This window comes from Mytilus galloprovincialis, chromosome 8 (genome assembly GCF_965363235.1).
Source record: "Mytilus galloprovincialis chromosome 8, xbMytGall1.hap1.1, whole genome shotgun sequence".
Lineage (NCBI taxonomy): Eukaryota > Metazoa > Mollusca > Bivalvia > Mytilida > Mytilidae > Mytilus > Mytilus galloprovincialis.
In genome coordinates, this window is record NC_134845.1 from 86,584,073 (window position 1) to 86,605,502 (window position 21,430).

The 21,430-nt window shown below is 29.7% G+C and overlaps 1 protein-coding gene across 1 annotated transcript in view; it reads right to left on the bottom strand.

Annotated features, from left to right (window-relative positions):
• Nucleotides 1-21,360, bottom strand: part of LOC143042732 (PGAP2-interacting protein-like) — a 36,242-nt gene extending 14,882 nt beyond the window's left edge. The window contains exons 1-9 of the mRNA XM_076215175.1: nt 21,271-21,360; nt 15,433-15,745; nt 14,790-14,944; nt 13,652-13,838; nt 12,582-12,721; nt 11,283-11,519; nt 10,088-10,162; nt 4,882-4,961; nt 4,410-4,515 (exon numbers count right to left, since the gene is read on the bottom strand). Of these exons, the coding sequence (XP_076071290.1) occupies nt 4,410-4,515; nt 4,882-4,961; nt 10,088-10,162; nt 11,283-11,519; nt 12,582-12,721; nt 13,652-13,838; nt 14,790-14,944; nt 15,433-15,745; nt 21,271-21,310 (1,333 nt within the window). The 5' untranslated portion in view covers nt 21,311-21,360. The remainder of the gene's footprint in view (nt 1-4,409; nt 4,516-4,881; nt 4,962-10,087; nt 10,163-11,282; nt 11,520-12,581; nt 12,722-13,651; nt 13,839-14,789; nt 14,945-15,432; nt 15,746-21,270) is intronic.
• Nucleotides 21,361-21,430: the final 70 nt, after the last annotated feature.

Genomic DNA, 21,430 nt, shown 5'->3' on the forward strand with positions numbered 1-21,430 from the left:
TTTATCTCCCTTGTTTACATCTACATCTTTTCTGTTAGTTTATCTCCCTTGTTTTCATCAACATCTTTTCAGTTAGTTTATCTCCCTTGTTTACATCTTTTCTGTTAGTTTATCTCCCTTGTTTACATCTACATCTTTTCTGTTAGTTTATCTCCCTTGTTTACATCTTTTCTGTCAGTTTATCTCCCTTGTTTACATCTACATCTTTTCTGTTAGTTTATCTCCCTTGTTTACATCTACATCTTTTCTGTTAGTTTATCTCCCTTGTTTACATCTACAAGGGAGATAAACTAACAGAAAAGATGTAGATGTAAACAAGGGAGATAAACTAACTGAAAAGATGTAAACAAGGGAGATAAACTAACTGAAAAGATTCAAACAAGGGAGATAAACGAACTGAAACGATGTAAACAAGGGAGATAAACTAACTGAAAAGATGTAGATGTAAACAAGGGAGATAAACTAACAGAAAAGATGTAGATGTAAACAAGGGAGATAAACTAACAGAAAAGATGTAAACAAGGGAGATAAACTAACTGAAAAGATGTAAACAAGGGAGATAAACTAACTGAAAAAATGTAGATGTGAACAAGGGAGATAAGCTAACTGAAAAGATGTAAACAAGGGAGATAAACTAACTGAAAAGATTCAAACAAGGGAGATAAACGAACTGAAACGATGTAAACAAGGGAGATAAACTAACTGAAAAGATGTAGATGTAAACAAGGGAGATAAACTAACAGAAAAGATGTAGATGTAAACAAGGGAGATAAACTAACAGAAAAGATGTAAACAAGGGAGATAAACTAACTGAAAAGATGTAAACAAGGGAGATAAACTAACTGAAAAAATGTAGATGTGAACAAGGGAGATAAACTAACTGAAAAGATGTAAACAAGGGAGATAAACTAACTGAAAAGATGTTGATGTAAACAAGGGAGATAAACTAACAGAAAAGATGTAGATGTAAACAAGGGAGATAAACTAACAGAAAAGATGTAGATGTAAACAAGGGAGATCTACATCTTTTCTGTTAGTTTATCTCCCTTGTTTACATCTACATCTTTTCAGTTAGCTTATCTCCCTTGTTTACATCTACATCTTTTCTGTTAGTTTATCTCCCTTGTTTACATCTTTTCAGTTAGTTTGACTCCTTGTTTACATCTACATCTTTTCAGTTAGCTTATCTCCCTTGTTTACATCTACATCTTTTCTGTTAGTTTATCTCCCTTGTTTACATCTTTTCAGTTAGTTTGACTCCTTGTTTACATCTACATCTTTTCTGTTAACTTATCTCCCTTGTTTACATCTACATCTTTTCAGTTAGTTTATCTCCCTTGTTTACATCTTTTCTGTTAGTTTATCTCCCTTGTTTGAATCTTTTCAGTTAGTTTATCTCCCTTGTTTACATCTTTTCAGTTAGCTTATCTCCCTTGTTTACATCTTTTCAGTTAGTTTGACTCCTTGTTTACATCTACATCTTTTCTGTTAGTTTATCTCCCTTGTTTACATCTACATCTTTCTGTTAACTTATCTCCCTTGTTTACATCTACATCTTTTCAGTTAGTTTATCTCCCTTGTTTACATCTTTTCAGTTAGTTTGACTCCTTGTTTACATCTACATCTTTTCTGTTAGTTTATCTCCCTTGTTTACATCTACATCTTTTCTGTTAACTTATCTCCCTTGTTTACATCTACATCTTTCTGTTAGTTTATCTCCCTTGTTTACATTTACATCTTTTCTGTTAGTTTATCTCCCTTGTTTACATCTCCATCTTTTCTGCTAGTTATCTCCCTTGTTTACATCTACATCTTTTCTGTTAACTTATCTCCCTTGTTCACATCTACATCTTTCTGTTAGTTTATCTCCCTTGTTTACATCTACATCTTTTCTGTCAGTTTATCTCCCTTGTTCACATCTACATCTTTTCTGTTAGTTTATCTCCCTTGTTTACATCTACATCTCCTATGTTATTTTATCTCATAAAACAAGTTGAAAAGATTATAGCTCTAAGAAGAACCTCATTATAAATATTCAATTATGGATTTTTATGAAAAAACTCTGTTTATGTATTTTTATTTGTGTATTTAATTATTTATGATATATTATGTTTTGTAATATTGAAAACATATTTATAACAGGCAACACAAATTTTACCTATCGACTTCCTTTTATTTCACCCACTTGATTAATTGGTTTAATTTTAGATTTAAATTATTTAATCAGCAAAACAGTGAAACTTATATTTTTACACCTCAGTAATCACACTGGTTCAAACTAGATTTTTGTTAGTATAAACTCTTGCATTAAATTTACTCACTATATTATTTCGCTCTTTTTATTGGATATAAACATTTCCTTTGTTGTTAATTGTTTATTTATACTATTGCAAAGTGTTTTCTTTACATTTTTGAATTTAATATTACGTTGATAAACTCCGAGGAAAATTAAAAAAAAGTCTGTAATCAAATGAAAAAATCAAAAGCTCAAACACATCAGACGAAACGATAACAACTGTCATATTCTTGCCTTGGTCTAGGCATTTTCAGGCATGAAAATAAATGTAATGTAATTATTTACTTTTATGTAAATAAGTTGTTGATTAAATTTCTATGTAATCCTGTCATTTCATTTAAAAAATCTTGAATTAATAAAGTTAAAACATATCATAGATAAAGAATACAGCTGCTTAAGAAAGATATGCTGCAGTCAGCAATTTTTGCAACATAATGAAACCTCTAAAAACATACCTTTTCAATTGTCATATAAGCTTTCTTATTACTGTAAAATCAGAAATTATTGTGTGCATTTATCATTGCAAATTTTGAAGAAGACAAAAATGTGACATTAATTATTAGAACCTGTATACAGATATCAGATCTATTACGGAAATCAGCAAGTCATATTAATCGCATTAAAAACAATCTGGCGGGAAAATGATCTCTCTTGATTTTTCATAGCTTTATCATTTACCAGTTAAAGTTCGCAAAAAATATTAAAAAAATAAATAAGATTTTATAAGACTTTTACAAATGGCTTATAATTATACATGTAAAAGATTTATAAATAGAAAAATGGGGGTCCATGAACAAAATTTTTGAAGGCATTCAAATGGATAAAACCAGAGGATTTCGAAAATCTGACAAAAATTCCAAAACATGACAAGCAAAGATCCTTAAATATAATAAATATAACCAATAATTTAATAAACAAAATTTAAATTATATAGTTTGAGAGGGAAAAAAACCCTGACATTTACAGATTTTTTTATTGAGGGCCCTCATGGGGTTTTTGATTATGTGATTACTTGGCCGTTTTTTTAATGATTATTTGATTATTAAGCCAAATATTTCATGATTATTTGATTACTAAAGATAAGCAAATATTTAATGATTATGTGATTATATTGGCAAAAAAATGGTGATTATGTGATTACTAGGACCCCCCATGAGGGGCCTCTTTATTCAAATAGACCCTTCTGATGTTCATCATTTTAAAACTGCAAGTTCTCTGCTGAAACTCGATTCTAACTAATCATGTGGTAGTAGGAAATAAAAAAAAATTCATACTTTGAATTAACTTAAATATATTTCTGCAATTTAAATAACTTTCTCAAAATATTCACCTTATGTAAATAATAGAAAAATTTGGGTGTATACATAAATGATACAGCATTCTAACAAAAAAAAAACAAAAAATTAATAATATTAATTTTTTAGAAAGATGCATTTCATGAGAAATATGGTAGCGATGCAGATGAAGGAATAAGTTATATAGTTGACATAAAGCAGAAAAGCATGTTACTGTGGATCCATCTTTTTTCGTACCAATTTTTTGTGGATAAAGGAAAACTTGTATGTTTATGGACATGTAATTTCATGGTTTTGACGAGAACTGCATATATATATACAAGCCTGTAATTTTTTTTTCATTCATTGAACATTTAATTAAATCATTAACGTGTACCCATGAAATCAACAAAAATTGGTATCCAATGAATAATAATGAATCCAAAAGTATTCAGGATTTTATATTTGTATTATACATTTATGTGTTCAAAAAGCACATTGAATTCCTATTTGTTAGAAAACAGACCTAGTTGTCTCCCCTTAATAATAACTAAAAATTTTAAATAAAGGGACATAATTCTATCACTCTTAATTTACTTACCATGTACAAACCTCAAGTATAATTGTAAATATCAGATACCAATTCCTTGTGTGATTTCCACATAAGGCATAACTTCTGAATACAAGTATACATACCAGTATCATTTTTTAAGAAAGGGACATAATTCAATCACTATTAATTGTCCGTACAAAACCTCAAATATAATTGCAAAAAACGAATACAAATTCCTTGTGCAATTTCCAAACAGGGCATAGCTTTTGAATACATATATACATACCAGTATCTTTAAAGAGGTTGGCAGCTCTCTCCATACTCGGCCATCCTTTGTTGTCATATCCAAAATGAAATGTCCAAATTGCAGCAGAAAATTCCCTTTCATTTTTCTACAATGTACAAAAGAAATATATCTTTATTAATTTATTAAGATAAAAGATATCTGTTTTTAAATTATAAATTAATTTATTCAGATTAGAGATATTATTTCTGAATCCTAAATTAATTTATTCAGATAGAAGATAATATTTCTAAATTCAAAATTATTTTTTTAAGAAATGTGTATTTTTCTCAATTGAAGATTTTCTAGAGAATTGTAAGATTTGACTAACAAGCAGAACATCTAAAATAAATCATGATGGTATAAGAAGTATTAAGAGATTAGACTATCCTATCTATTCTGCACTGAACAGTAACTTATATATAATGAGCACTGTATGAATGAATTTTCACTTTTGTAATGATCAATTTAATACCTTTTCTGGTTGTTTAATTTGATTATCACTATATCTCATTCCATAACCCAACAGTCCTATACACATGATCAGTACAGTCACTGAAAAACATTTATATATTACAATTATTATATTGATATCAATATGTTCAAGTTTTTTAAGTAAAAACAATTGCTGATTCATGTAAAAAAATTTCAGAGCTCTTTCAGGACATCAATTCTTTTTCTTTAACTTATATTTAATTTTTTGATAGACAAAGGAGTCTTTTTTTGCTTTAATTCATGACCTACATAAAAATAGATTATGTTGAATTATATTTGACAAGCTAAACGGCATGACGCTGCATCCAGGATGGAGATATTCCCGGTCTAGGAAAAATTTGTTCAACAAGTCTAAATTGAAAACAACATTCAAACCTATAAATGCGTTGAATAATAACTGCAATTTTTATAAGTGTGCATGTGAACAAAAGTTCTTGGTTAAGAGGGGGCTTAATACAGCACAAACAAACATTTTTCACAACACCAAAAAAGTGAAAAGTCTATTTTAACAAAACACATTTGACTAGCAGGTCAAACAACATATATTCTTAAACCTTGCTGACTGCCATTGGCAACTGCCAAATAAACAGATCATCAGATGAAACAAAATAGATCTTAATTATTAGTTAACACATTTTTACAATTCAAATGTTAACCTGAATATTTTCAAACATTTTTTTGTAAAGTAAACATTTTGTATGATCTTTGCTCCATTTAGAATTTGTTATTTTAAAAGGAGTAGGTCCGGTAAGGGCCGATTTTGGCCTCAAATTTCAGGTTCATCTGGTGAAAGATTTTGGACACTTTTTAAACTCTTAAGTGTCTATTTCAGTGGATTCAATTAGTTTATGTGAAACATTTGAACTGATTTAGTCATTTTAGACTCTCAAATTGAAGCTTAAATATGAAAAATCTATCAAATATGCCATAATATGTCATTTTTCAGATGTTTTTTGTCGAAAATGAAAGTGGCCGCATCTATGTTCACTCTCAACCTTTATATATATGTTATATATTATCATCAAATACAACTTACATTTAAATATTAAGAATGAACTCAAATGCAACCACTTCCATTTAAAGGGAAATTCCGCGATTTTTTACTTATCATCTAATTATGTTCATCTTAACATAAAAAACACATTTGCAAAGTTTTAAATTTTTCCTTCTAATAACGGAGAAAATCAAGTATTTGTAACTTTTTTGGTTGAATTCTAGAGTTGGTCGTGACGTATTAGCCCGATTTATTGAATTCTGGGAAAAAATAAAATCTGTTTAACTCTTATAGCTTATCGACAATATACGTAATTAAAAGCGCACAGCTGACGAATGGTCGAAGTTATTAACCACAATATAAGAATGAACGAAAATGAATATGCATATACCGTTTTGTATTGATTGAATTAAACTCCTATAAAATTATCTCTAGTAAATGTTTTTGAATAAATTTAATTAATTATTGTTGAGATTTTTTTCATAAAATATTTATTGAACATTTTTACTGATATTGAACTGAAAATATTTCAGTTCTATTTACCGTTATTGTTTTGATAATCATTTCAATGCAACTAATGTGTGAGCAGAGTGTGTATATTATTTTGTAAAGGTCACTGTATGTTTCTCGGCTTGAGGTCAATTCGTTTACCTTGTAGCTATTTAGCCGCAGGTGTGAGTTCAAGCGTACACAGGTATAAATGTTGTTATTTGGAAAGGATAAACAGAAAGGATTAGAAAGAGTATGCTGTCACGATGTTAATACACTAAGATTTAATACACGATGAGAATAAAGATACAATAATTAAATTGTGTAAATTAATTGAAAATAAAATTCAGATTCGTAATTCCGAAAGTGTATAAAAATAAAAGGAAACAATTTTTGATTACTTTCTTAGCGGCAATTGGCGTAAAGATTCAAATATGAAGCAAAAAATAGTAGTTTTAATCTTTTATAAAAACTAAATGCAATATTACCCAATTTTATATACCATTGTACATCTGTTTGATATCATTGACTTTACCGGAATTTCTTAACTTGTATTCAAATCTGGCTGTGTTTAAATGCTAATAAAACTATTGCAATTTTAAAGTTTTTAATTGACAAAAAAATACAACATACAACATGCATGATTTTTTTTTAGTTTCTTTTTAACATTTTATTCTCACATAATTAAATTCATTTGACAATCATTTACACGAACTTTTTGTGAAAAGAATATCAATTATCTAAGCTAAGGCATTATTTCTTTTGAGGATTTTTGAGGATTTTTTAAAAAATTCTATGATAATATTTGTGCAATGTTGAACATGATAGCCGTCATTAATCCAAATAAGTAATACAGTAGTTGTAATAAAAGTTATATTTTAGTCATGCATAACTGATATTGACGAATTTATAATAGTTCGTCCATACATCGTTGTTCTTGAAACAATCATTATTAGTATACATGTAAGTTTCCTGACGTATAAGAGCCATTGAGGATGAGCTCCAGAGAAATCAGACTAGTGGCGTTTCGTTCGTTTGTTTGTTGGGAAAGGAGAGGAAATGCAACCGCTTGTACAGATAAACGACAGAATTACCATACAAGCATTTATAGTCAACACAATCAGAAAGAGTTCCCATCGTTAGACGGGGAATATGAAGGCTTCCAAGAATGAACAAGTGACATGTCTAACTCTGAACAGTTAGAAAACAGACTATCGACATCGACCGCTTGTTCTTAATATTTGAAACTGTATGCATATATATTATCACGTTTATGATATATATAGTGATGAGTTCTTGCGTCTGACAAAAACTAAATTCCTTCATGGTTATATCTTGCCATAAGTTTATATTGGTTTGTAAGGTGATTACTCACAATCGTTATTTGAAAATCCTGTTTGTGAGATGTAGATTCATTTCAATACAGAAATTTCGTCTATATATTTCACAAGTGTATAACACGGAGAAGCTCTGAAGGTCCATTACTCCCATTTTGTTTGGGTGTGAACCATCGATGTTTACAGCAATATCACAGAATAAGATGATGATGGTAGAAAGAACTATGGGCGTCATGTGGCAAATATTACATGCATATCGGACAATGAGTTGTCAATCTGTATGAAAAGATTTCCAATACAACCATATTATTGAGAAGGAATGTTTACATGCTATACTCTCGTACTAGTATTACAGGGTTCTTGTGGCGTTCACCTTAGACACACATCTTTTTAACGATGTTTAAAAAAAAGACAGAACCAATTTAATGTCATATTTCCCTATTTTTTAAATATAACTAAAAGTCTTTTATCTGACAAGAATACCCCTATTTAGCGAACAAGTAATTTATTCTTTTTTCTGTTATTGAATACCAAGAAAGAAAATAAATCCCGAAATTAATTTGAAACTTTGATACTCAAAAGTTTCCCAGCAAAATATTCACATTCCCTGGGGATAATTAGTGTTCGTCCTGTGGCATATATAACAATTGTGATGACGAATTACTTCCTTTGTTCGAGAACAATCTTATTGAAATAAAAATCTGTGATTTTACTAGGTCCACAGCTTCAATGAACCAAAGCAAAAGTTATACATCGACCTGTATTTAAATCAAATTGGTTCTCTTCTTCTTCTGGTATACAATAGTCTATCGACATTCGATGATTACACACTGTTGGCATAAGTGGACTAGTCTATTTACAACACTTTTACCCCTATTTATTCAAAATATATGTTTTTTTCTTATGTTCAATGTATACATGTATATATTTTAAATTGCGCTATAGTTCCGTAACTTTCTATCCAGTCATATAAACGAGTCGTCGGCAAGTGCGTACATTTTTTTAAATCAATATTTCTGGTCTGTTCCAATCTGTCCTTCACTATTGACAATGACCATATATTACATTTTCCCAAATTCACCCTTGGAAAAAATATTTAAATAGATTTTAATTTCATCAAATCTTATTTTTTGGGTATTATTTATATGTTTATGAATTATATTCTTTACACCAGAAATGTTATTTATAAACAAGCGTATGAGTTTAGTAATGACAAGTAAGACAGAGTTGTATATTATAATTTATTCATCTGATAGTTCAAAATGGAAAGTTATAAGTTATAAGTTATCAGCCGTGTACACTGATCAATACCTGCAGAAGTGAAACGATGCATGAACTTGCAAGCCCGACAGGAAATCGCTTGAATACCTGGACGTGTCACCTCACACCCCTCACAATACCTTTGGAAGTAATACCTTTAGCCATGCTGGTGATCAGATGAGGGAAGATCAAAATATATTTGTTTATTACTTTAAAGAATTATGAACAAATTAGATTTTCGAAAACAATTTTCACGGAACACTTATTTATGATTTCAACTTTGACTTTTCACCTAATTCCAATATCAACAGTTTAAAAACAACAGACCATGGTAATTTAAAAAAAGTAAGAATATTTTTCGTATCAAGTTAGTTAGTCGGATAAAACAACCGTACGATTGACAAGATATCGACACACAATTACGACTACATCGGTTACTGTAGTTTTGTTTCTTTGTGGTTTATAGACATATCGTTTTTATTAATCGGGAAAGAAGACAAAATGGCGGATCGCAGAGAATTGATACTCTAAATTTAAAATCGATGGTGATCGCTTATCTAGCGGAATAAAACTTTAATATCTATGAATTTGAGCATTTTTATACAGAATGAACATAATATCAATTTTTGATTTTTTTGCGAAGTTTCCCTTTAAGACAGAAACCGTCTAAAAGTTAACTCAAATTCCAAATGGTGAATATTTCAGTAATTTAGCATGACTTAATGATGCTAGTACCCAATATATGTGCATTGCATTGTCAAAAACAGCCCATATTTATGTAGCAGAAGTATTTTAATTTCCAATAAATAGCTAAAAGTTTACATTTAAACAATTTTGTAAAAATTTTGGAGCCAAAAAGGGGTCTTACTGGACCTACTCATTTGTATGCATGATTTGACAAATTTATGACATAATTTTAATATCAATGAAGCATCAGAAGGTCAAGGCTATGTATGACCATCAGAAGGTCAAGGCTATGTATGACCATCAGAAGCTCAAGGCTATGTATGACCATCAGAAGCTCAAGGCTATGTATGACTATTAAAATCTTGCAACTATTCAAAAACTTTGAAAGTCTTATTTACAAAACTGAAGGATTCACTGACCTGTTCTTATTTTGTTGAACGGCACCGGTTTCTTGTTGTCACATGGAAATGCTGTATGGCTATTATATTCTCCACCTAGTAAATATAGCATCAATAAGCTGAAGTTTATATAATTAAAGTTTCTGTGTATAATTACTATGAAACATAATCATGCAATATATTGTCTGTTTCTCATAGATTGTGTTATTCAGTGGTTATCATTTGTTTATGTGTTACATATTTGTTTTTCGTTCATTTTTTTATATAAATGAGGCCGTTAGTTTTCTCGTTTGTATTGTTTTACATTGTCATTTTGGGGCCTATTATAGCTGACTATGCGGTATGGGTTTTGCACATTATTGAAAGCTGTACGGTGACCTATAGTTGTTAATTTCTGTTTCATTTTTATCTCTTGTGGAGAGTTGTCTCATTGGCAATCATACCACATCTTCTTTTTTAATATGTTAGGTTGTGATGCTATAATTCCTAGAAACCAGAAGGCATTTCATGATTTTCTGTTAACTGAGATACTATTTGAAGTTTGTGGGTCGAAAATGATTTTGAACATACAATTTCATCTGCCTAACACAAAGAGAGTATCAAAAGATTAAGGAGACAACTGTATTGTATTTTAAGGTGGTACCTACCACTACAGGGAGGTAACTCTGTAAAATCAGCTAAACGTTTTAATAACGTTGAGTTGTAAAAGGAATATTAAGCTTCTCAATGATCAAAATTGGTGTTTGTCAAACTGCTATATAACCAGTGTAATTTTTCTGACAAAACGGTTGGTTCAAAATTTTTGATATTTTGATATTTTTGTTAAAGGGTCAAAGTAAATACTTTTACAAAATTTTATGAAAATTAAACGAGCCAAATTAATTTTAGTGAAAGTGTTGGGTACCACCTTAAGCTCCAATGGCATCAATTGGTGATTTGATGTCACTGGCGACAGGTATTTGCGACCATCACATAACTTATTGATTAATTGATGCTGTCTAAGCTTAAAATACATTTTGAACAAAATTGTTATCTCCGTTCTAATGAAACTGACAGAAAACAATGTCAAATCATATATTTTCATCCGTCATACGTCATCTGGGCTTGTGTGTAGGTTTTCATAGGATCAACTATGAATGCATGCCATGAAAATTATTGACATTATCCAATCAAAATGAGTGTTACAAATGATGCTGCATTAGAACTATCATTATACCTATAAACATTCCTATGAAGATCCCTATCATGACAGCAGCTATGAGGTAGTCTGTATGTTCTCTAGTATATACACCTCCTGGTACAAAATTGTAGGCTACTGTCCATACAAAGAAAAATATCTGGACCAGATAAGTTACCATGACAACAAACATTGACCTTGCCGGAGGACACAAGGTCAATCTATCCACTAGAACAGACCATATTGACATTGTGAAAATGGACAAGCCAAGTCCACCTGTAATAGAATAACAGACATTTATTTAATGATAAAAGATTTGTATTACAAGTAAAAATTTACATGTATAAAAAAAGATGTGGTATGAATGCCAATGAAACAACTCTCTCAACCAAGTCACAATTTGTAAAAGTAAACCATTAAAGATCACAATACAGTCTTCAACATGGAACCTTGGCTCACACCAAACATGTATTAAAATCAAAGGTTATCAGAAGGTAGTTTACAGTAAAAATATTGCTGTTCATTTTTTATGTTAAGAAATCACTGGCTGCAAAATTGAAAGCTTACAATATTATACATGTAATATGCTACTCAATTGATTCAAAAGGTACTTTAATTGGCAAAATGCTTTATTTCTAGTGGTCATTGATGATTACTTAGATCGTGTATTCTGTTGATTAGAAAAGCCAACATTTCTATATTCTATTAACTGGTAATATATTGTTATTTTTTTTTTAAAGTTACAGACTATTTATTATCAATTTGCAAGAATCCTCAAAAATTATATTCTTTATTTCGTTAGTACCAATTTCCATGGATCAAGGAATAATTGTATTTGTGTGGAATATTTGATTTTGTTGATTAAGAAAAGTCTGCATTCAAGCCTTTAGAAAATATTTACTTTGTAAAACATTTAAATTTGTCGTTTACTGGTCCCAAAGATTCAATAAAAACTGGTTATCCCACAAATAATGAATCCACAGTTTAACCTATGCTTGCATATTAAGGTGGTACCCGACACTACAGGGAGATAACTCTGTAAAATCAGCTAAACGTTTTGATTACATTGTGTTGTTAAGGGAATATTAAGCTCTTCAATGATCAAAATAGGTGTTTGTCAAACTGCTATATAACCAGTGTAATTTTTCTGATAAAACGGTTGGTTCAAATTTTTTGAAATATTTATATTTTTGTCAATACTTTGTCAAAATTTTAAGAAAAGTAAATGAGCCAAATTAATTTTAGTTAAAGTGTGGGTACCATATTAAATAGAGTTATCTTTCACTGCATAAGGAACTAAATAAAATGATAAAAGAAATTAAAATGTCTTATACCAACCTATAAATCCCATCCATGTTGGAAGGTAATATAACATCAATATTGAAATCAATCCCACAATCCACCAGATCTTTGACCTTGTCAGCCTGCTCCATGACATTATCAGTACTCCTAGACCTAAACCTATTAATATAAAGGCTCTAAAACAAAAAGAAATAAAATATTTTAAATATCACAGGGACATTATTACAATAACAAAGAAAATCAAAATTCATGTTTATTCATAAATTATTTTTTTATGAAGAAAGCCTCTGTACTTAAAGACTAATCTAACAAGCCACACGTTTTCAGATACTTTTATAGTTGTTGCATTGTCAATTTAATTCATTTACAATTTGTATAGACTGTCGGTTTTCACAGCAAACTTTTGTGAATCATGTGCCAACACTCCATTTTCAGAATGTTTTGTATATACATGTAATTCTATAGGCCCGAGAGACTCATTTTCACTGGGCCACCAGGAAGTTTACAAGTCTCTGGCTTCAGACTACTGGTTTATTGTGAAGACTGAACTGTAGATAGTGTAGGTATCATCATATGGTATAGGTCTGCCCATTTTGTTCTTGTTGAAAATCATTTGTTGTGCAATGAATGTTGAGTTTTTAACAGCTGTCTTAAATTTTCAATTCTGGTATCTATAAATATGTTGATTTTCTTTTCAATCTTTATCCCACTTACCTTGTTTATTTATTCATTTGTATCTTTGGAAACTTTCTTTCATGATTTGGTTGAAAAAGATTGCAATTATTATGCAGAGTTTTTAATAATAAATAATAACATGAATAAGTTTCTGTTTAAGGCTGTTCAAAGTTTGTGGTTAAAACTTGTTTCACATCTAATCTTCAATGAAAGAATAAAATTTAAATATTTTAAAACATTTATCCCGATTATTTTGTATGGTTGATGCAGCCTAGCACTTTAGTTTTCTGTAAAGTATTTTGTATACAGTTGACGTCCTATAATGGTATTTTTGTCAGGTCATGGTATTGTCGTATCCGTATGACCTACAGTTTTTGATTGCCTTTTCAGAACCCTTTCCCCATTTGTCTGTGAATCTAAAATAGACTTACCCCCAAGGATAGGGTGCAGGTCCATGATCAGGATATCCTTTCACAACCCATCTCAGAACCAATGACGATTCACCAAAACACCAATGTGTAAGATATAACAAACTACCAAAACCAATGGCTGTGGGTAACCAATATGGTCGGTCAGTTGTCTTGGAAGGAGATTCTTTTACCTCAGATATATCAGAACCTTCAAAAAAGAAAATGATCCAAAATTAGGTAGGAGTATATTTACTAGAGAAATAAATGGGAAGAACTATGCATGCTATGTGCATGGAAGAATATAAAGTAAACTTAAAATTCATAACAAGAAAACAGATTTTATTCTTTGCATTCAATATGTTACAAATAAAACACTGCCTTAAAAATATGAAGATACTGAACACCTTGAACATATTGAATAAGAAGGAAAACATTTACTTATACATTAATTCCTGTTTCGTAAATTTCTTTTAGAGGTACATTCAAGATATGTGTCAAACAAGAGGAGCTTTGCTTATACTTCTCTAATTTACTATTTTTGATCATGAAGTTAAACAAAAATGGTTTGCCATAAGTTTTAGGAAACCTTTTTTTTTACTTTCTTAAACTATCTGATCTGGGTATTTTCAGATTCAAGTTTCCTATCTAATAAATGTAGTGAAGTGATTATTGTATACTGTGGATTCATTTATTTTTGTGGGAACCAATTTTCATGGATGAAGGAAAAATTCCATGTTCGTGGACATTTTATTTCATGTTTTTTATAGAAGTCTTCATACAAGCTTTTGTCATTGTTGAACATTTAATTTCATGGTTTTTATGGAAGTGTTCATACAAGCTTTTGTCATTGTTGAACATTTAATTTCATGGTTTTTATAGAAGTGTTCATACAAGCTTTTGTCATTGTTGAACATTTAATTTCATGGTTTTTATGGAAGTCTTAATTTCATACAAGCTTTTGTCATTCGTTTAACATTTAATTTCGTAGTTCACCTATACCCAAGAAATCCGCAAAAATTTGTATCCAACGAATAATTATGAATCTGCATTAATTTTGATCTCTGTATTTTGATATTAAATTAATATAAAATAAATGCAGTGAAGTAAGATTTATATTGGATTATTGCATATTCCTGTACAATGACTAAATCATACATACCTGAGATAATATGGTCTAATACTGCTATAGCACCAATACCTATCACAATAGAATTAGTCTGGTTACTCCACCACGTTGGTACAAAGGAAACAAACCATACTCTACAGGATACAAAGGACAGGAAACCTAAAATTATCCCCCAAAATGTGTGGCACCTGAAATTAAAACTTTGATTATAAATATTAGGTAAATAATAATAGTAAATATGATGTGCTCCACATGTTTATTTTTTTAGGCTTTTCAGTATGAACATTTTTTTTCTTGTTGCAGAAAATTCAGTTTGATACTGTCTTGTGAATGCTTATTCATTTTTCAACTCTTAGTATACATATTCATTTTAAAAAATATATTCATTTTTAAATGCCTTCTCAAGTGACATCCCATTAATCTTCATGTTTTTTTAACATACATGTATAAATGTAAGTGAAATTTTTGTTTGCTTGAAACTTTCAGTAATAATGTCTGCATTCACATATATCAATGATGTTTAATAACACAATTTTAAAGTTTGGAAGTTTGATTTTTTTTTCAAATTCATTATACAATTTTAAGTAAGACGTAGCATGACAATACATCTTTAAATTTCAGTAAAACTCACTTGTCAGGTGGATTGGAAAACCAAATTATTACCTTAAAAACATACCTTATTCTAGAGTCTTTACTCCACAAAGTTACAGTAAAAATTAACATAGCAGCACCTGTCCCAAGTGCTAGTATAGCCAGCCTTATCAATGTGGTACTAGCTTGGAATGAGGCAAGGCTGCCTACAGTTGCCAGGCGAAGTATACCTAACATCCATCTGTTCTGTAGAAGTTTGAGAACACCTGGTATGCCAACAAGAACAGGTGCAAAAAATGTGACAGCAAATATCTCATATCCAGAAAGTTCCAATTCATTCAGTGGATAAAACCATATCATTGGTCCTAGGCCTTGGAATAAGGACCAAAATACATATCCTAAAATAAAAAATAAAAATATATACCATAGAATTTTTTTAATCTATTAAAAATATAAACATGCTAACATCTTTTTTTACATTTTAACTTTATTCTATTTGAATATATACACTTGATTTATGAAGGCATTGCAAGGGTTCCATATTAGTAAATAATATTAAAATGAAATGCCTCAAACTGAATATGTGTTGTAATTTTGAGTCAGGTCTTTGATTGTTTGATTGTTTCTGTTAAATCAAGTCACAACTTTAGAAGACTTATGGGGATTCATAGCTTGGTATATTTTATAAACACCTATTTACTGGTGTAGAGTATATGTTTTTCTATTAACTGGTGTAGAGTATATGTTTTTCTATTTACTGGTGTAGAGTATATGTTTTTCTATTAACTGGTGTAGAGTATATGTTTTTCTATTTACTGGTGTAGAGTATATGTTTTTCTATTAACTGGTATATGTTTTTCTATTTACTGGTGTAGAGTATATATGTTTTTCTATTTACTGGTGTAGAGTATATGTTTTTCTATTTACTGGTGTAGAGTATATGTTTTTCTATTTACTGGTGTAGAGTATATGTTTTTCTATTTACTGGTGTAGAGTATATGTTTTTCTATTAACTGGTGTAGAGTATATGTTTTTCTATTTACTGGTGTAGAGTATATATGTTTTTCTATTTACTGGTGTAGAGTATATGTTTTTCTATTTACTGGTGTAGAGTATATGTTTTTCTATTAACTGGTGTAGAGTATATGTTTTTCTATTTACTGTATGTTTTTCTATTTACTGGTGTAGAGTATATGTTTTTCTATTAACTGGTGTAGAGTATATGTTTTTCTATTTACTGGTGTAGAGTATATGTTTTTCTATTAACTGGTGTAGAGTATATGTTTTTCTATTAACTGGTGTAGAGTATATGTTTTTCTATTAACTGGTGTAGAGTATATGTTTTTCTATTAACTGGTGTAGAGTATATGTTTTTCTATTTACTGGTGTAGAGTATATGTTTTTCTATTAACTGGTGTAGAGTATATGTTTTTCTATTAACTGGTGTAGAGTATATGTTTTTCTATTTACTGGTGTAGAGTATATGTTTTTCTATTAACTGGTGTACACTGTAGAGTATATGTTTTTCTATTAACTGGTGTAGAGTATATGTTTTTCTATTAACTGGTGTAGAGTATATGTTTTTCTATTAACTGGTGTAGAGTATATGTTTTTCTATTAACTGGTGTAGAGTATATGTTTTTCTATTAACTGGTGTAGAGTATATGTTTTTCTATTTACTGGTGTAGAGTATATGTTTTTCTATTTACTGGTGTAGAGTATATGTTTTTCTATTAACTGGTGTAGAGTATATGTTTTTCTATTTACTGGTGTAGAGTATATGTTTTTCTATTAACTGGTGTAGAGTATTATGTTTTTCTATTTACTGGTGTAGAGTATATGTTTTTCTATTTACTGGTGTAGAGTATATGTTTTTCTATTAACTGGTGTAGAGTATATGTTTTTCTATTTACTGGTGTAGAGTATATGTTTTTCTATTTACTGGTGTAGAGTATATATGTTTTTCTATTTACTGGTGTAGAGTATATGTTTTTCTATTTACTGGTGTAGAGTATATGTTTTTCTATTTACTGGTGTAGAGTATATGTTTTTCTATTTACTGGTGTAGAGTATATGTTTTTCTATTAACTGGTGTAGAGTATATGTTTTTCTATTTACTGGTGTAGAGTATATATGTTTTTCTATTTACTGGTGTAGAGTATATGTTTTTCTATTTACTGGTGTAGAGTATATGTTTTTCTATTAACTGGTGTAGAGTATATGTTTTTCTATTTACTGTATGTTTTTCTATTTACTGGTGTAGAGTATATGTTTTTCTATTAACTGGTGTAGAGTATATGTTTTTCTATTTACTGGTGTAGAGTATATGTTTTTCTATTAACTGGTGTAGAGTATATGTTTTTCTATTAACTGGTGTAGAGTATATGTTTTTCTATTAACTGGTGTAGAGTATATGTTTTTCTATTAACTGGTGTAGAGTATATGTTTTTCTATTAACTGGTGTAGACTGTAGAGTATATGTTTTTCTATTAACTGGTGTAGAGTATATGTTTTTCTATTAACTGGTGTAGAGTATATGTTTTTCTATTTACTGGTGTAGAGTATATGTTTTTCTATTAACTGGTGTAGAGTATATGTTTTTCTATTAACTGGTGTAGAGTATATGTTTTTCTATTAACTGGTGTAGAGTATATGTTTTTCTATTTACTGGTGTAGAGTATATGTTTTTCTATTTACTGGTGTAGAGTATATGTTTTTCTATTAACTGGTGTAGAGTATATGTTTTTCTATTTACTGGTGTAGAGTATATGTTTTTCTATTAACTGGTGTAGAGTATTATGTTTTTCTATTTACTGGTGTAGAGTATATGTTTTTCTATTTACTGGTGTAGAGTATATGTTTTTCTATTAACTGGTGTAGAGTATTATGTTTTTCTATTTACTGGTGTAGAGTATATGTTTTTCTATTTACTGGTGTAGAGTATATGTTTTTCTATTAACTGGTGTAGAGTATATGTTTTTCTATTTACTGGTGTAGAGTATATGTTTTTCTATTAACTGGTGTAGAGTATATGTTTTTCTATTTACTGGTGTAGAGTATATGTTTTTCTATTAACTGGTGTAGAGTATATGTTTTTCTATTAACTGGTGTAGAGTATATGTTTTTCTATTAACTGGTGTAGAGTATATGTTTTTCTATTTACTGGTGTAGAGTATATGTTTTTCTATTAACTGGTGTAGAGTATATGTTTTTCTATTTACTGGTGTAGAGTATATGTTTTTCTATTAACTGGTGTAGAGTATATGTTTTTCTATTTACTGGTGTAGAGTATATGTTTTTCTATTAACTGGTGTAGAGTATTATGTTTTTCTATTTACTGGTGTAGAGTATATGTTTTTCGATAGATGTCTTTTGTTTATATTTGTTATAGGTTGCTGTCTCATTGATATATATCGTACTTCACATCTCTTTTTAATTTTTTATCCATATATATATATTGTATTGATCAGTTAACAAAATGACAATTGCTTTCCATGTTTACATCCAATTCATTTGAACTTTGGTGGATAGTAATGGTGTCTTTTTATATTAACAAAATAAAGTATGCTTCTAAAAGGAAGGTATTTTGCATTTGATGCAAATGTTTTTCAAATTTACATTTATAATATATATATTTGATACTGGCCATGGGCCAAAATTGTTTTCACTGAGTGGCAATAGTTTTTAAAGACATACATGACATAGAGGCCACATTGATAAAAAAAAGAAGAATCAATAGCAAAATAAGTGAAAAAAAAAGAAATAGAAAATAATGCCCAGAGTTCATATATTATACATGTAGGACTAATTATTTCTCAAACATGTCAAAGTGCCATACAAATATTTTTTTAAAAGATATAAAATGTATAAGTTATACAGTCATGACAGTTGTACATGTTGTAACAAAGAAAATATAAATAATGAACTCTTATAACATAATACAGTATAAATATATGGTAGAAACGAGTTTTTCTATGATGCTGAAAAGGTACATGGCCGAATGAGCTACATGGCCAAAACGTCTTGTTACCCTTATACATGTACAGTCAGGGGACTTATTGAAATAAGTGATTTTCAAATCACTTATTTGAATAGCAAATTCGAACTTTTGTCACAAATTATGATTTTATAGTTTTACCAAAATTTTAAACACATAGGTTCAAATAATATCTTTTCATTAGTAAATTGAAAAAAAATGAACTTTTTGCTTCTTGCAAGTAGCAAGGTTTATGCCTTTGATCATTGTTCATGCTATCATTTAGCTGAAAATTCTTTTTAAGTTGAAATAATGCTATAATAAATGAATAATGGCTTTACATAATGAACTGATACTTTTCTTAACAGAATTTTCCCAGCAGTGGATGTATTTTTCCTGTAAAGTTCAAGGTTGCATCTTTCAGATTATGTAATTAAATTCTACTGTTCGCGATAAAAATTTCACTGTTTGGGGGTGTTGAAATTAGTGGGGGTTATTAAAATAATGATACTTAAAGAAGTGATTTTTGGGAAGGAAATTGAGGTATGATACTTAAACAAGTGATTTTTATGTCATTATCCTAGATTCAGTACAAGGTCATCACCTGAAACGACCTGGTCATCCTAGACAACACAGATGTTGGTTCTGATAATTTTAGAAACATTATTAGTCATGTTAGTCCCTGGATCATTAGTATTCTATATATAAAGCTACAATAAAATTAAATCACTTCTTCTAGTGATTAATTTGTACTACTTAAATAGGTAATTATTAAGGAAAGACCACTCTTACTTCCAACCTATTTGGAAATAATGTTACTTGAATCAGTGATTAAGAAAATCACTCATTTAAGTAAGTCCCCTGACTGTTATAAGTCATTAAGTTAAGCAGTAACACCTTCATAGCCCATATAATTATCATGATTATGAGAGCCCTGGTGACAACTAATACAAAGGTTCCTGGTTCCATACCAGTGCTAGGGCTCTCTCTGGACACCATTTGTGAGTATGGTCTTGAGAAACGATGATAGTATGTCGGAATGGGACCATAAATGGCTGACCCCTGTTTAGAGACTCAGAGCAATCATCTCTTGCATGTAAAAAAACACCCTTGTAGATTGGGAAAAAGAGTAGGGTTATGTCGCTACAAGGCAGCACTTGCAAACGCAAAGGGATTGATAATATGAGGCAGGCATTACCTGTAAATGGGGACGAAGTCTGTATGAATTATTTTTTTGTAACTTAAATATTTGTTTAAAAAAAAAGAAACGGAAATACCGTAACGTTTCCGATTTTGGTTCTGTTGTTAGGGATTTAGTTGTGACGTTATTTCAATTATGACGTCATATGCAATGTAAACAAAGAAACGCTATCATCAGGTAACGTTTTTTCATATATCAAGGAATTATTAAAAATGAAATTGGTATTGCGCGTTCCTTCCTATTTTATACTAGACTGATAAATATATATTTTACTCAAAGTTTCATACAAACGAGACCTGAAAAAGAAAGTACATTGCACATTTCTGCGCAGGTCCAGGATTTCAAAACACGACAAAAAAAATTTGAACGATTTTGAGTTCATTAGTACAATGAAAAATTCAGGAAATTTTCCCGTATTTTTTTTTTATTGAATTTTCTACTGATATTGGGGACTCCGTCCCCATATAAGTTACAATAACTTGTTTCCCTATCCACTACAAATAAATATGTTTAAACTAAATAATTATGACGTCTTGAACATGTTGAATGGGGTTAGTGTTGTTTATTCTTTAGTTTTCTATGTGTTCTATTGTTTGTCTGTTTGTCCTTTTCATTTTTAGCCATGGCGTTGTCAGTTTATTTTAGATTTATGAGTTTGACTGTCCCTTTGGTATCTTTCGTCCCCCTTTTGAAAGGCTTTTTTTTTTTTTAAATCTGTGACAACAATGTTTCTTCATATTTTATACCTTGTACACATTCCCTGACTAACGTTCTTGTTTCAATCATGTTAAAAGGGCTTTATTTTATTTTATTTTATCTGTATTTGGCCATTTCACCGGAAAATCCTACTTGCATTTTGTATTTTACCACAAATTTAAGTCTTGGTTAATGAAAATCTTTTTTTGT